General features: G+C 39.1%; 1 protein-coding gene across 2 annotated transcripts in view; it reads left to right on the forward strand.

Moving 5' to 3' along the window:
* Nucleotides 1–4,715: 4,715 nt before the first annotated feature.
* The window catches only part of LOC118834812 (desmoplakin), a 52,016-nt gene continuing 40,467 nt past the window's right edge, over nt 4,716–16,264 (forward strand). The window contains exons 1-2 of one of the 2 annotated variants that reach the window (XM_036742253.1): nt 4,716–5,156; nt 5,328–5,445. In XM_036742253.1, the coding sequence (XP_036598148.1) occupies nt 5,027–5,156; nt 5,328–5,445 (248 nt within the window). In that variant the 5' untranslated portion in view covers nt 4,716–5,026. The remainder of the gene's footprint in view (nt 5,157–5,327; nt 5,446–16,264) is intronic. The other variant, XM_036742254.1, reaches the window with a different exon arrangement.

The following is a 16,264-nucleotide window of genomic DNA, read 5'->3' on the forward strand; positions in this document are numbered from 1 at the left end:
TATTGATCTCTGTGTATTATTTGCTCTGTTTATATGATGTATGCTTATAATTTTTGGTTGTATTTGCTCTGAAGTTCAGGGTGCTGACTTTTTCCCCTGAACTAAGTGAATGATATACGTATGTTTAATTAAAGTAATATTGTTAGCCCCTTAAAGTTGCTTTCCTTAGAAAAGCAAATCAAAAGATCTGTGCTAGCAGCCCTTCTGTGTGCTCTTGTTGTTGGTCTTTCACCCCCACAAGTGTTGTTACACTGCTCCCTTCCCCATTATAATGCCTCTGGGAGATAGCCTGGTAACTTAGTGAAGAAAGCTTCAATGTTGTAACTAATGAGTATAAAAACAAAGCCCCAAAGGTTACTCCTGAATAGACCTGGGATATTTTGGTGGAACTAAGATAGAGAAGGGAAAAGCAAGAGACAATCCATGACTTCCTGATACTGTTAGGTAGCAAATAATACAATATAATACAATACACATTTATTAAGCACCTACTATGTACCAAACACTGTGCTACGCAATGGGGTTACAAACAAGAAAAAGAAAGACATTCCTTGTCTTCAAGGAGCTTACATCTAATGGGGAAGACAGCACACAAAAGGAAGCTGAAAAATAGGGGTGAGGTGGTGGTAGAAGGTACCTAAGGCAAAGGGGCATGATAATGGTGGAGTTGAATCCAAGGAGTATAGTTGGTGGGAAATGAAGAGTTGGCTGGACTTCTGAGTCCTCTTTAAAACTGGGCTTTGGGAGGAGTTTTTTGGTCCCACTTTCAGAGGGACAGAGGCTACTGTCCCTCTGATGACAGTGGAAACAATGATGCTTGAATACCAAAACTGATGCAAACCTCTTTATATAAATAAAACTCCTTTATAAAATCCCTTTATAATGCAGATGCTGAGACATAGGTGAAAGGCGGGATGAAAGACACTTTGCCAATTGACATGTCTTTTAGCCTGGCTTTCATCAATTTTTTAAACCTCGAATAAGTTACAGGGATACACAGGTAAGCCTTCACTCATTTGTCTTATGCTAACCTTGGTCTGCTATAGAACTTTTTTTTTAGTTCCTCACTAGACCTAACTCCATAGTAGATTTGTGTATATATTTTTGCTTACTTACTGCTCTCTTTTGTTAACTACTACCTACATAGACAATGGGATAATATAGGAGGATTTAAGAAGTATGGCAAGACACACCTATCACTAACTTGCCTCAGTCTAGATGAAGGTTAGATGAAATGACAGCTATCTGGAACTGGATTAAAAGGTTTGGACTCCATCTTTTGGTGTTGCTGATCTCTTTCTTATCTCCTTTCATTTCTTACACCACTCTTGGCAGGCATATAAAAAGCCCTGTGGGATCTAAGGTCCTCAATAGTGCTTCTGCAGAGTCACATACTAAAGAAGGGTGACCAGTTTCAAGAGAGGCAGATGGAAGTGTGATGAGCTTGGGGAAAGGATGGATCATACAGAAGAACTTACGGGAAGTGAGATGTAATGGGACAAGAGCCTGACCTGGATTCAGGAGACCTGGGTTCCTGTCCTAGTTCTGACACCTACTAGCTGTATAACTTTAAGCAAGTTATTTCACCTGTCTTCCAATTTCCTTTTATGTGTTTTCTTTCCCCACTAGAATATAAGCCCCTTGAAGGCAAGGATTTTTTTTTTCTGCTTGTGTTTGCAGTCCTAGAGTTTAGCACACAGAGCATGGCACATAGTAAGTTTTTAATAAATGCTTATTGACTGGTCTTTCTGAGCATTACCTAAACAAATTTTCCCCCTTTAAAGGAGTAAAAAAGTGTGTTACTATTTTTAATTAGCAAATATTTATTGAACATCTTCTCTTTGTAGGACAAGTCATTATCCTTTCTTCTTTTCTGTTCTTCTACCAATATACAAATATACTTTGGAAAAGCATAGATTGGTGCTGGTGGTATAAGGGTTGTGAGTAGCTCTTTGTGGTTGTAAATTAATTATTTTTTGATATCCCAGGATCTTTTAGAAATAAGAGCATGTCACCTGTAAATAGTTAATATCTTTTTGCCAATGTTTATCCTTTTTTTCATAGTAGCGCCATTGCAAGCAGCCTAGCTAGTGCTCCTTCCTTTTCCTATTAGAATACTGAATTGAATAAATATAAATTCAACTACTTCATATTGTTGTCAATACTGGTTCACCTGCAGAGATATTTTGCACCCATCAGTTGTTCAATATATGTCCTTTATTGTTTCAACACAGTTTGGAGGGTCCTATCCTTTTCTGAAAACTTCCTTCTAAATTTTGTTCTGAGAATCCAGAAGCAGTAGGTGGAAGATGCAGAGACAGATTTAGATTTGAATCATGTAAAGGAAAGCTTTTTAACAATTAGTACCAACCAGACCTGGGATGAGGTACCTCAGGAGGCAGTAACTACAAATGAAGGTCTAGGAGATCACTTTTTTGGTTGTTGTTAAGTTGTTTCTGTTGTATCCAACTCTTCATTTGGGGTTTTCTTGGCAAAGATACTGGAGAGGTTTGCCATTTCCTTCTCCAGCTCATTTGATAGATGAAGAAACTAAGGCAAACAGGGTTAAGTGACTTGCCCAAGGTCATACAGCTAGTGTATGAGGCCAGATTCGAATTTAAGGATGACAAATCTTCCTGACTCCAGTCACAGCACTCCATCCATTTCAACACTTAGCTGCTCAGATCACTGGAGATCTACAAATGAGGGAAAGTTAAACCCTTGTTAGGAATGTTATAGAAAGGATTGTTGTTTAGGTATGGGTTGGATTAGTCAACTCCTAAGGTTCATTCCAATTCTAAGAGCTTGTGATCCTGCATTTATCAATCCTAGACTTTTGGTTATCTAGGAGGTATTCAGGAAGGTTTATCCTAGGTGTGGATAGTCTATCACTGATACAGACGTTAAAGGAGCATTTTAGTAGCTACACACTGCATATATGTCTTCTGAGATTTATTGGAGGAAAGGGACTCATATTGTTGTTGGTTTTTTTTTTTTAATTTAAAGAAGTCCACAAAGGGACATTATCACCAGGAGAAATAACAAATACCCATCATAGCTATTTTCTCCTTGGAATCTACATATTAACTAACTTTACTTGGGAAAGAGAGAACATTACTATAGGACTCATTAAATCTAGGGCTTATTACTACATGCTTAGGATGTTTTCCAACATACTAAATACAATGAAATTACAAAATCAGAAGTTGCTTGTAGCTTGAACTGTTAGACTGTTCTCTATGGAAGGTAAGGAGACAGCCCAGAATAAAGTAGGATTACTAGGCAGGGCTCTACTGTCACCAACTAGAAGAGTGGCCGTGGGCAAGTCATTTAATTTCTTTGGGCTTCAATTTCTTACTCTGTAAATATGAGATTAAACTAACATCGTTAACATCACAGATCACAGAACTTTAAAAATGAAAGGAACTTTACCACCAACTACTCCAACACTTTCAAAGAAGCAGAAGAAACAGATACTATCTTACTCTAAAATTTTAAGAATCTAACACTATTGCTAGTCTCTGCAGATCACTGTGGTCACACACCATTAAGAAAAAATGGGCTTGGAAATAGGTAGCTTTGGATGGAGAGGTATTGGTTGCAATAAAGGTGCCATACATAAGCTTTTTCAAAACTTGAGGGTTTTTTTTTAAATCCCTCTCTAAAATCGATGCCTTTTCCCATTCCCAAATTAAGAGCACTAGGTCTCTCTTGAAATTGCATGTACTTTGTATTTGTATGTCTCCCTTATATCCATCCAAAAGCATGTAAGTTCCTGGAGGGCAGAGACAACTTCGGTTTTTGTCTTTCTGTCCCCAGCTTCCAGTCCATTGACTAGCACATAAGTGCTTAGGAAATGTAGAATTAAATTCAACATTGTTTATGCTCAATAGATAACTTTCTTGAAGGATAAAAACCGTGCTGTACTGTATTCTTAGTGAACCTTATTGGAAAAAAAAAAAGTGTCTTCTCAAAGGAGGTTAATTATTATTGCCAAAACTGATTGACTTCTCCAGGGACTGGTGTCTGTCTTTCTAAAATAATCAAGGAAAAACAGACACATTAAGGCAGCTACCAGGTTAATTCGAAAAGATCTTCCCCTCCCCTCCATTTTATAAATACTTCTCGAATATGCACCTCCCGTTTTGGAAAGCCCTAGGTAAACTCTAAAGCTGGGATATTCTGCTTATTAAGCCAGCCGGAGAAGGGAGGCCTCAGAAGGTGCGCTCTGTCTCCCCCACCCCCAGCAAAGAGCTTTTTTGCTTTAGCCCTACCTCCAAGAATCACCGGCTCAAAGGGCGGAGCTACTTGGGCAGGGCTCAGGTGCTGAGAGGAACGGAAGGAACGAAGCCAGGACAGGCTTGCAGGCTGGGCGGGCCAGGGACAAACGGTGGGAAGGGACCTGGACAGCTGGCGCGTCCGCGAGACCGCCAGGAGCAAGGGGAGGAGCTGGAAGAAGACTGGGCTAGAGTTCTGGGCTGGTAGGTGGGGGAGGCGCGGCTCGGCTGGTCCTCCACGCCTGGGTGTGTTCATTTAAAAAAAAAAAAAGACCGACGTAGAAGAAAAAGAAAGCAGGCAGGTGTGGCTTCGCCTTTCCTGTGCCAACGGGGAGGAGACTAGCCCTCCACCACCGACCATCACCAACACCCAGCGCGTACCCAGCTTCTCTGCCCCAGTACCCACCCGAGAGCAACCACTTTTCCTCCTCAGGAAGCCAGCCCTCGTCACGACCACCGCTGGGCGCTGCACCTTTCCTAAGCTCTACCCCTACCCCGGCCCGGCCCCCCAGTGGGGTTTTCTTTTTGTCTCCCTTTTACTCTCCCTTCCCCACTTCGACTGTCCCCGGAGCAGCGGAGAGGAAAGAAAGCCAGAGTCAAAACAGTTGCTGTCCGCTCCTCCAGGGGCGTTGGGGAACTTTTGGTCTTTTTTTTCTTTTTTGATTATTAAGCTCCTTTGGCTTCTTTCTCGCCCGCACAACTTTCGCTTATGCCTCAGTCCTAAGTTGCTCTATTAACTTTTGACCAAGATGAGTTGCAACGGAGGATCCCATTCGCGGATCAACACCCTGGGTCGAATGACCCGTGCTGAGTCCGGCCCGGACCTACGCTGTGAGATGACCTACGGAGGAGGTGTCTGCGGTGGTGGTGGCGGTGGAGGTGGCGGCGTCTGCAGCGTGGGCGGTGTCTGCGGCGTAGGCGGGGGCGGTGTCTGCGGCAGTGGCGGTGGCACTGGCGGTGGCGGTGTCTGCGGCGGTGGCAGTGTCGGTGGCGGTGTCTGCGGCGGTGGCAGTGTCGGCGGCGGTGTCTGCGGCATTGGCGGCGGTGGAGGCGGCGTCTGCGGCATTGGCGGCGGTGGAGGCGGCGTCTGCAGCGGGGGATCCAACAGCAAGATGTATTACATGCGGAGGTGTACCACCGTGAACGACCAGAACTCCGACGGCTATTGGTGGGTACCGCAAGGGCGGCCTCCGGCCCCTCCAGGCGCTCGCTGGGGGCCGGGAAGGAGAGTTTCTGTGGGGTTGGATACCTATTCCGAGAGGGAACGGGACATTTCCCCTTTTCCCGGTCAGAGAACAGGTTACCCAGGAGGCAACTGTCATTGTACTTCCAAAGAGCTTTGATTTCTTTCTCGTGGGTACTCTCTCCAAAGACAGAGATCTCGATCTTTTCTGTATCTTAAGAGACGGATTTAAATGTTCTGGTTAAAAAAAGAAAAACAGCTTCCCCTTCCACACTTTAAAAAAAAAAAAGGAAATTAAAAGAATACCGAAAGAAGTAAAGTGGGGATCACTTTTCTTGTGGGAAGCCAGCGGAGTTTCAGTACACTGCTAGGGCGACTGATGGGAATAGTGTGGGAGGGGAATGTATATATTTCACCTACAGACTTAGAGAGGAGACAGGTTTGGTTGGGACTCCCCCGCCTTTGCTCAGAGACAGTGGGTGTTTAAAATTAAGAAATCAGCCCCCTCCTTACCTATCCCACCTACTCGCGAGAGGGGCACGATCTGGGGTTCACTCTTTTATTGTGGTTTAGAGGAGGAAGCTGGGAGAGGGGGAGAGGGGAATAGCTGTCATTCATGCAATCCGCCTCCATACTAAACTACTTGTTGTCTATTGGGGAGGGGGAGAGGGAGGGTCTTGGTGGGAGAGACCTGGTTTTGCCTCTGGATTGTGTTTGGAGACAAGCTCGTCTATTTAGTTTTTGTCTTTGTTTCCGTAGTGCCTAGCACGGTACCTAACACTTAGTAGTCGCTTATTGAATGGTTGTCGATTGGTTGATTTGTTAGGAGAGCAGGGTATTAATGTTAAAACAAAATTACACCGTCCTCCCGTAAAATAAGCAAATACTTTAAAAATTACAAAAGGAAAAGAGATTTCTTCGTCCCCCACCCTCACTCCTCCAGCTCTGGTGTTTGGACTTGGGGAACGGTAACTGGTTGTTAATTTGCTATGTGCCTGGTCCCAGTATAGCTCAAATTTAAGTTTTATTGTTCACACGTACAGCCCAACGAAACCCTCCAGAGAGCCTTAGGCGGGGTCTCCACTTCTGCTTTCCTGCTGAGGCAGTGTAGAAGACGTAGACACTATCAAGTCTTCTCCTTGCCTATCTGCTAGGAATCCCTTCGTGTCCTCCCCATCCTCTCCCGCATCCCCAGCCCCGGGGCTTGTCCAAACATCTTTTTCCCCTCTCGACCCCCAGAATGGGCCAGGCGCTGCTTTCATCCCTTCCCCTGCCAGAAGAAGAAACTGAACCCATTCACGGGTTCCGAGAGATGTACCAGAATGTTCAAATTAAGAGAGACCCGAACCTCTACGAGACTTTCAGGAAAACTGGGAAATCCCGAAGTCATTTCTACCTCTCACTCCCTGCCTGGCCTAAGCCCCCAGGTGCAGCAGAGCTCCGCTCTCGGAAGCGAGTTGCCCGGTGACAATCGAAACCCCAGTCACCCCAGGAAGGCGGTGACTTTGTATTCTCTTTTGCAGTACTGATGAACCATAAGGAAAGGGAGAAATGCTTTAAATTGGTGAACAGGGTGCCTTTTGTTTGGTGCCATAGATCCCGTATCATCAAAGGAAGGTTTCCAGGGCAGTAGAGGCTCCCCAGAAAGTGTGGACGGGGTTACTGAGAGATGTTTGTAAAAGTCGACTTTCCACCCACCTCCAGCGTTGTTGTTAACTCCTGGAATGGCGTCTGGTGACTGAGAGGGCCACTTCCAGAGCTGGAAAGCGACGAACAAGTCGGACTTTTGTGGGGAAAGAGATCAGCTAATGTGATTTTCATGATCGGGTTTCTCATGTGTTCCTGGAGTGCGGAGCTTACAGTATATTCAGCATTCTGTTAGTTTCTTCTCTTTTACTAGCTTGAGCTATCTTTCCCCCTTCAATGCCTTAGGAAGAGGAGTATCTGGGGTGCTTTGCTCCTTGTAGTTAGCATTGTGGCCTTAAGCTAGGGTGGAGCTGAACCAACCTGAAAACACTCTTACATTTTTGGTTTGAAAGTAGTTTTAAAATTGTCTGGGATTATTAAAACTCTTAAACTAGTTTCCACTTGGGTCTAATTTCTTTTCAAAGTAACTCATTTGTTCTAGATATTTTTGTGCTTGGCCAAAGATGTCAATCATCTTAAAACTACTCTTGCCTGAACAAAACAAACCGGGGATTTTTCAGAGAAAAAGCCAAGCAAAAGAGGAATGAGGCTGGGATTTCCCTGTGGACATTTTTGTGTTGGTTATTGAATTTTTAAAAGAAATTTGCCAACTTTAAAAGTCTTGCTCTTGCCCCGCCTTTCTTGTTTTTCCTTCATGTTACCCATATTCAAGACACACATTCTTTTTCTTTATCCATGAATTTGCACTCATTCACAATTTATAGGGAGGTTCTTGAAAGTCTTTCAACATAGCAGGATTATTTAGTATTTATCAAAGTTTTATTTCTTGAAAGACAGTGAATATTTTAATTTGCTCCTCTAGATCTAAGGCCCAGAAAATGCTTCTTTAAAATGAAAAAAAAAGTCATGTTAATACAATATTTTATCTCAGCTGCTTAAAAATACTATAGAAAATATTATTTTATTTGTATTGTAAAATTCTTAATGATTGATAGCTATTAGTTATTGAAAAAACATTCTGGGAGATAACTCATATTTTTAAAATGCCTAACAATTTCTTTTGTCCTGTTTTTTCCAATCTTTAGTCCTATTTATGAATTCCTTTAATAATAGCAAGATTTATATATTCTGTTGGTGGGGAAAACAGACATATATAAACAAATAACCTAATTTTCATGCAACATTGTTATTTTACCCATTGGTGTTGGTTTTTTCTTTAAAAAAATGGTACATGTAATGCAGCTTGGTTTGATGTCACTTGGTTCAACGTGCACACAATCGCAGGCTTTATTTGACGTGCACTAGCATGCTCTCATTCTTTTAGACCCATGTAATATAATTTTCTTAGACCTGTTCTAACCTGTATTTGTGAGAGTGAAGTGGTAATGGGATTATCTAGGAGAGGGCAAGTGGAGGATGGAAAATAATAACAAATGCAATAATAAAATTATATAATATATTATATATATATGTATATATATATACATATATATATATAAAATTATAAAAGTGAATATAGGCATTCACTTTTTTCTAGCTGTGGCAATAGATTAGTGCAGATTCAGCCATACATCTGTAAACGATGGCTTGCAAATTTGGGAAAGGTCACTAAGAGAGAAGCTGTGTGTAGTCTAAGTCTGGGAAAATGTAAAGCTCACTTATACAATGGGAGTGGGCTATCTGATCTTAGTGTTGCTAGCACTCTATTTCCCAGGCACTATCAATATCAGGCTTAGAAAATCCTTTGGAAAAAAATCTCCCGCCCCTCAAAACAGTAAGTAATAACATCGGAGTTAGAAGACCTTAAATGAGTTCTGAGTCTTAGCTTTCATGAGGGTCATTTTCCACATACAAACTATTCTTTTCTTGAAAGACTGTTGTGAGTAAAATGCTTTGCAAACCATATAATGGTGAATAAACATAAGCTATTGGTTTTTTCTTAGGGCTTTTTCTGACCATTCTTTGACACAAAATGTTTTGTTAAAGAAAACTATACATGTATAGTTTTACATGTATGGTTTACACATGTATAAACCACTTAAAAAACCAAGGACTGAATCTGTTAAACAGGCTGGTATTTTTAAAACTACAAATTGTGTGACTGAACTAAATTAGGGACTATCAAAAAAATGAGTAGCTTGATAGAATTTAACTTTTTCCCCAAATTGCTTTATGTAGAAACAACTGAAATACAACTTTCCTTCCATAATTGGTATAAAGTAATTGCATTTTGCCTTCATTTAATTTCTAATGTCTATCAGTTTTTAAGAGAGTATTTCTTTGGAGGGGATTCGGCAAGGCAATTGGGGTTAAGTGATTTGCCCAAGGTCACATAGCTAGTAAGTGTGACAAGTGTCTGAGGCTGGATTTGAACTCATGTCCTCCTGACTCCAGGGCCAGTGCTCTATTCACTACGCCACCTAGCTGCCCACCCCCTCTCCCTTTTTAATGGCAACATATTTCAGTAACAGATCCTTTCCCATATTTAGGTTGAGTGGAGGCTGTGTGAGCTGCATATAACACAGTAGATTGCTATAGTGCTTGATAAATATCACTTAACAAAAATTGGACTACACCTGGAAAATTCAACTTTGAATTCCATTTACATGGCATTGTTTGAATATTTTCTTCCATTAAAATAGAATTAACATTGTTTCATTAAAAGAAATCACGACTACATGCAATGCAATTTTATCATAACAAAAAAGTTAGTAAAGTGAATACCATCCAGGCTAGACTGAAAACTCAATCACATACTTATGTCCCTCCTTGATATCAAGATGGATTTGCCCAAAGATTAAAAGCAGAACAATTGAGACATATGTAGTATTAATAATTGTTTTGCCCTGTGTAGCTCTTTGATATTTCTTCTTTTAATTCCCATGGCTTCAAAATCCTAAGGTATGCTATTAGTTTGGTATATAGAAGTCATCTCAGCTTATTTATGAGACTTGTAAGCTTAGAATCTTAGAACCAGAAGGGGTGATAGAGATCATCCAGATCCAACCTTCTAATTAAAAAAAAAATTAAATAAGAAACCGAACTCCAGAACGGCGAAGTGATTTAGTAAAGTTTAGTCACATAGCTAGTCAGAGCTAGCTGAGTCATAGGATAATAGATCCAGAGCTAGAAGGTACTTAAAGGTCATCTAGTCCAACTCTCTCATTTTTATAAATGGGGAAACCCAGGTTTAGAGAAAGAGTTTAAGTGATTTATTTGTCTAAGCTAGTGGCTGTATTAGGATTCAAACTCAGATTCCATAACAGCAAGTTAGTCACTCTTGTATCACCCTGTCTAGTTTTAGATCTTCAGATAGGCAGTCTCTTAATTGCATAATTAGATGGTTTAAGTGAATATGTAAGTGAAATTGTAAAACCATAAATAGGAGAAACTGAAGAATTTTAGTGTTCTAACTCCTAAAATACAAATACACAAGCACTGTGATTTTATCTGTGTGTTCTCCCTCTACTGATGCAGAGAGAAACCCCTCCGTGTTTTCCCAGACAGTTTAATGAGTTGCTGTGGTCAAAACTATGTACCAACCCTTTCATGATGAGCATGTACCAATTAGGTGATTACTAAGTTGAAACTCAAAATATACTTTCAAAAATCAGATCAGTTGTTGGATTGTTTTTGTTGTTGTTGTTTTGAAAATAGTGTGTTACCTAACATCCATTTTAGTTCCTGTTTTACCTGTTGTCTTCCTCTGGCTATGTCCTTTATTAAATATTTGATTTTTTAAAAATCCATTCCATTCATTCAGTTATCTTCTTCTGCAGCCTCCACTTCTCTGGTCTACTTGACAGAAGCGCAATCTGTGTTTAATGTGGTGTTACACAGGCATACTAAATTACGGGCTAATTCCATTCAGTGAGTTCCACTAGTGGTTTTCCCCTTGCTAAGGACATATTCTAATTGTTACTCAGATTATTTAAATATCCTAGGAAGAAAAGAAGAAGAAGAAGAAGAACAAAAAGATTGCTGATGCCTCAGTGCCAAAATGCTGAGTTTTCAGGGTGGGGTTAAGGAGGGACTGGGTGTGACTTTGGGATTCCACCTCCCAACCAGTCTTTCCAGACTAGGAGGTTCTAGAAGCACTCGCTGTCTTCAAGAGTCTGAGGTTTGATTCTAAGCTAGCTACTGCTAGATAGCTGGAGCATACCAGCTAGCCTTCCCATTTCTCCTTTTCTAGCACCAGCATTTGGGCAGAAGGGCTCAAGTGGTTTTAGGACTCAAAAGCAACTGTAATGCAGCTAAACTCAATAAACTACGAGTGTTAGCTCTCAGTGGATCCTTTCTTAAGCATTTTGCAAAATATTTCTATTTAAAACTATTAAAAACTAGAGGTCAAGCCTTATTAACAACAAAGCATCTTGCTAAAACAAACATTTCCAATGATCAGACTTATTTTACTTGATGACTTATTTCTTGAGATAGTAAAATATCAATAATGAATGAATTAAACACCATCTTGTATCTTGTTATAACTTTAGATCTTAAGAACCCAGAGAGGTGACCTGGAGCGCTTTGTAATTTGACTCCAGCTTTCCTTACCAGGCTTATTGCCCTCTCCTTCATATCCTCTGAGTTCTAGACAAACTAATCCTCTTGATCCTCCCAAATGTGGAATGTACTCCTTTCTTCTAACTCATAGAAATCTTTCTTCCTTCAAAACTTAACTCAAATGTCACCTCCTGAAGCCTATCCTGAATCCTCAGTTTGCTGGTTCCTCCCCACCCGCAAATTATTTTGTTTTTCATTTTTTATGCAGGTGTTTTTTCCCAGCAAGAATGTAACTTTCTTAACAAGTTGAAAGACTTGTTAAAATTATATTTTCAAGTCTTTGGTTCTTGAGCATAAGCTCCCCTCTCTTTTTTCTTTTTTCAAGTAATGAGCATCTCTCTCTTCTATATCCCCATACCCCTGAGAAATAAAAAGGAAAACAAAACCTTTGTAGGGAATATATAGTAAGGCAAAACAAATTGCTACATTGTCCACATCTAGCAATGTGTGTATCATTCTGCATATTTAGTCCATCACTTCTCTGTCAGGAATTGAGTAGAATTCTCCCTCATTGGTCCTCTGGAATAATTGCTGTTGATCAGAGTTCTTAAGTCCTACATAAGATCTTTCTAATAATTTACCTGGCACTTAAGTACAATGTCTTATATGTACTCAGTAAATATTTGTTGGATGAATTAATGAATAGCATCTGAAAAAAAATCAGCTCACATATAATTGTGTAGGAAGGACTACTGAAAGTGTGTTTGAAAGTAATTTAAGTTCATGCAACAGAAGAAGTGATCAGAAATAGAAACCTCAATTTTAGTTGTGTTAGAGTTGACAGGCTCTAGCAAACAATTATAGATTACCCGTAAGATAAAAGAAAGAAAACATAGTTTTCAGAGTTATGTCTTTTCTTGTTCTTGAAATCTTATCCAGACCCTGACACTGAATTGACCACTTTCATTAAATCTTCTGACTTGATTTGGTGTCTTGTAGATATTCGTGAGAGACAGCTTAGTAAAGGCCATAATAGAAAGCTGGTCTCAGAGCTAGGAGGACCTGGGATCAAGTTTCAGTTCTGACAAAATGTCTATGTGAACCTCGGCAAGTCATTTTAACCTTTTAGTTTTGTAGACAGATCTCTAAGGCTATAACTGCTGAAAAGATGCATGCCTGAATTCTTATGGGGAGTTTCCTCATCTGAGAGTTACCTGCACCATTGATATCACAGGTCCAGCTCCTATCCCTAGGTATTCTTAGAAACTCCTGAAACTCCCAAATGACAGGCATTTACTTGCCTTGCGTTTTCATTTAGGATGGCCTTAAAATCATATATTAGGATGCAACTTAAAAAAAGCAAAACAAAGCCCAACCAAATGAAAGCTTCAGCATGCTGGTGTAATGCTAATTATTGTGACTAACCCTCTTCTTCTATTACCTGCTGCCCCTAAACCAAGATAATTCATGAACAAGTTCCTAGCCATCACCAAACTGGGATTTATCCCAAGTACAGGGGTACATTTTTGGAGCCTTTAATTTCTTAAAAAGGAAAAACTTTAGAAAGAGAATCAGATGAAGAAAGTGCTTGTGAAAATTGCTTTGAGATTTATAGTTCACTAAACAAATGTGCTTTATTGGTTTTATTTTTCCAGGAAGTACCTTATGTCTTACATCATTATCATTATTATTATTATCAACAAATATCAAGTGCCTCTGACCTGTGGGCACTGACCTAGTCCCTGTATTCATGGGGTTTACAATATAATTTGAGACATAAAACATGTAGATAAAAGAGAAGTAATTGGGTCAGACCAGAGATTAACATTATACCTACTTAACAGAGAAAAGATCCATTTTTATGCTTAACTACTATCTAAAATGCTGTATGTTCCCTTTAAAACAGTGATGTCTCCTTGATACCCCAAGTAGCTTTCTAAGACTTGTTATAGCAGAATTGATAATCTGCAGTAGTAGAGGGAATTTCCATATCAGGACCAAAGAATTTTAGCTGATGTTTTTCTGCAGGCCTGTAATATTTGTCACTTAGAATAGCAAACTCATGCTTGGATCAAGAATTAAATGTCTACTAGTTAGACACTATGCTAAGCACTTTACAAATATTATCTTGTTTGATCCTCACAACAGTCATAGGAGGTAGGTGCTATTGTTATCCCAATTTTGCAGTTAAGGAAATGGAGGCAGACAGGTTAAATGACTTGCCCAAGGTCACTCAGCTATTAAATGGCTGATGTCAAATTTGAACTCAGGTCTTTCTGACTCCCAGCCCAGTGCTCTATCCTTTGTGTCACCTAATTGCCCTATCAGCTCAGATAGGGTTAATTAAAAAAAACTTAATAAGTAGTTATTATTAAAATAAAAATAAAGTAAGTGCTTAATTTAAAAATAGGATTTAAAGTACAAGGAACCTTCCACACATGTATACCAAGTCCAACTTCCTCACTTTACAGATGAGGGAACTGAGAAGTTAAGTCACTTAGACAACATCACAGGTAGCAAATAGAAGTACTGGGCTTTGGACTCCAAATCAGGAGTCCACTCTTTCCACTATACCCCATTGTAGTTGCCAATATGTGAATCTTATTTTTTCAGACACAAGGGTGATACATTTAAAGGGAGTAAAATCAAAAAGTAAAAACTTCTGAAGCAGTTCAGAGTCACATGCATGTTCATGTTACTCATTTTGGATTTGATTCCAGGGCAGATTTCCTTTTTGTAATTCGAAAAGGTACAATCATGCAACCTTGTTTAAACAAGTTTGAAATGAACTTTTTTTATTTTAACATATATAGGCAGCTTGAAATATGAATCATTTGCTTTTGTGAGCCTGAGGATAAAATAGAATTCAATTTTTTTCTTTCCTTCTTTTTTTTTAACTTTATTTTTTAGTAGTATTTTTTCCAATTACATGCCAAGACAATTTTTAGCATTCACTTTTACAAGATTTTGAGTTCCAAATTTTTCTCCTTCCCTTCCTCCACTCTCTTCTTCTGAAAATGGTAGGCAAATTGATATAGGTTATACATGTGCTATCATGTAAAACATATTTCTATATTAGTCACAGTTGTGAAAAAAACAGATCAAAAGAATGAAGTAAGTAAAAAAAAATATGCTTCGATCTGCATTCAGAGTCCCTCAGTTCTTTATTTGAATGTGGATATCATTTTCCTTCATGAGTCCTTTGTACTTGTCTTAGATCATTGTGCTGCTGAGAAGAGCTGAGTCATTCATAGCTGGTCATCACACAGTATTGCTGATATTATGTACAATGTTTTCCTGGTTTTGCTCATTTCACTTTGCATCAGTTAGTACAAGTCTTTCCAGGTTTCTTCTGAAATCTGCCTATTCATTGTTTCTTATTGAACAATTCATATACCACAGCTTGTTCAGCCATTTCCAATTGATGGACATCCCCTCAATTTCCAATATTTTGCCACCACAGAAAGGGATGCTACAAATATTTTTGCACATGTAGGTCCTTTTACCTTTCTTATGTAGAATTCAATTTTTAAAGGAACATTTTTCCAAAGGGGGAAAAAGTTATTATCTTTAAAGATAACTAATGTAATTTCTTTTGTTTTTTAAGAGAATTTTTAACATCTTGTTTTCTCTACTCAAATTAATGAATTGCTTTTCTTTTGATGTTAGGAAATAGTATGGTTTAGTGGAAAGACCTCTGGAGACAGACTCAGAGGATCTATGTCAAAATCCCAGTTTTGCTGTGATCCTATAATCTAATGTGCAGCTTGTCATTTCAAAATGCAAAACAGAATGATGGATTTTAAAATTGTTTCTCCAGTGGAATAGCTTGAAGATTTTATTTCATTACCTTCATAGAGCTTTCAATCCATATTCTTTTTAACACTACAAAATTTCGTTTTAACACCTACTTGTTTACATATATAATAGAGAAAAATAAAAAAAAGTTTTCAAAAAATATTAACACATTTGTGTGCTGTATAACTTTGTTTCTGGAAATCTTTAGGCATGAATAAGCCATCAAGCAGAATTTTTTTTTTAGCATCCACACAGAAGTAACAACGTAGAGTCTTTAGACATGGTTCCTAAGATTATTGGGTACACATTCCAATTGAGGAGACTTTGGGGTAGCCATTTTGTTGTACAGAGGAAGAATGAACATTGCATTTTTAATAGAAGAGAAAGGGATTTTAAAGATTATTTAGTCAACCTCTTTTTTCTACAGATGAGGAGGTTTGGGCCTACGGAGGTGAAGTGACTTACTTTTGGTCATTCAGTAGTTAATTTCTGACTGGGGACTAAAACCCAAGTGTGCTATCTCTTTCTACCACGTAGAGATCATGCTATTCTCTATAGAGTCGGTCTATGTGACTACTAAAAATTCTAATGCACGATGGCTTGTTGTTTCTAAGAAGCAATACATTTGAATGTGAAATGCATAAAGGACTTATTGTTTTCTCCAAGATTTGAAGCTTTTGGTGCCCTTTATCAAAATCCCTCTTCCTCATTCCTGATTTAATGTAATAGGATCACAAGCTATATATCTGGTTTTCTTCCTGACCTTGGGTTTATGTTTCCTTTCCTGTATGCCATTCTTGGTATGCAACCCAAACTATAATGGTATCCTTCAAGACAAATACGTAATGCAGTTGCA

This window comes from Trichosurus vulpecula, chromosome 1 (assembly GCF_011100635.1).
Source record: "Trichosurus vulpecula isolate mTriVul1 chromosome 1, mTriVul1.pri, whole genome shotgun sequence".
Lineage (NCBI taxonomy): Eukaryota > Metazoa > Chordata > Mammalia > Diprotodontia > Phalangeridae > Trichosurus > Trichosurus vulpecula.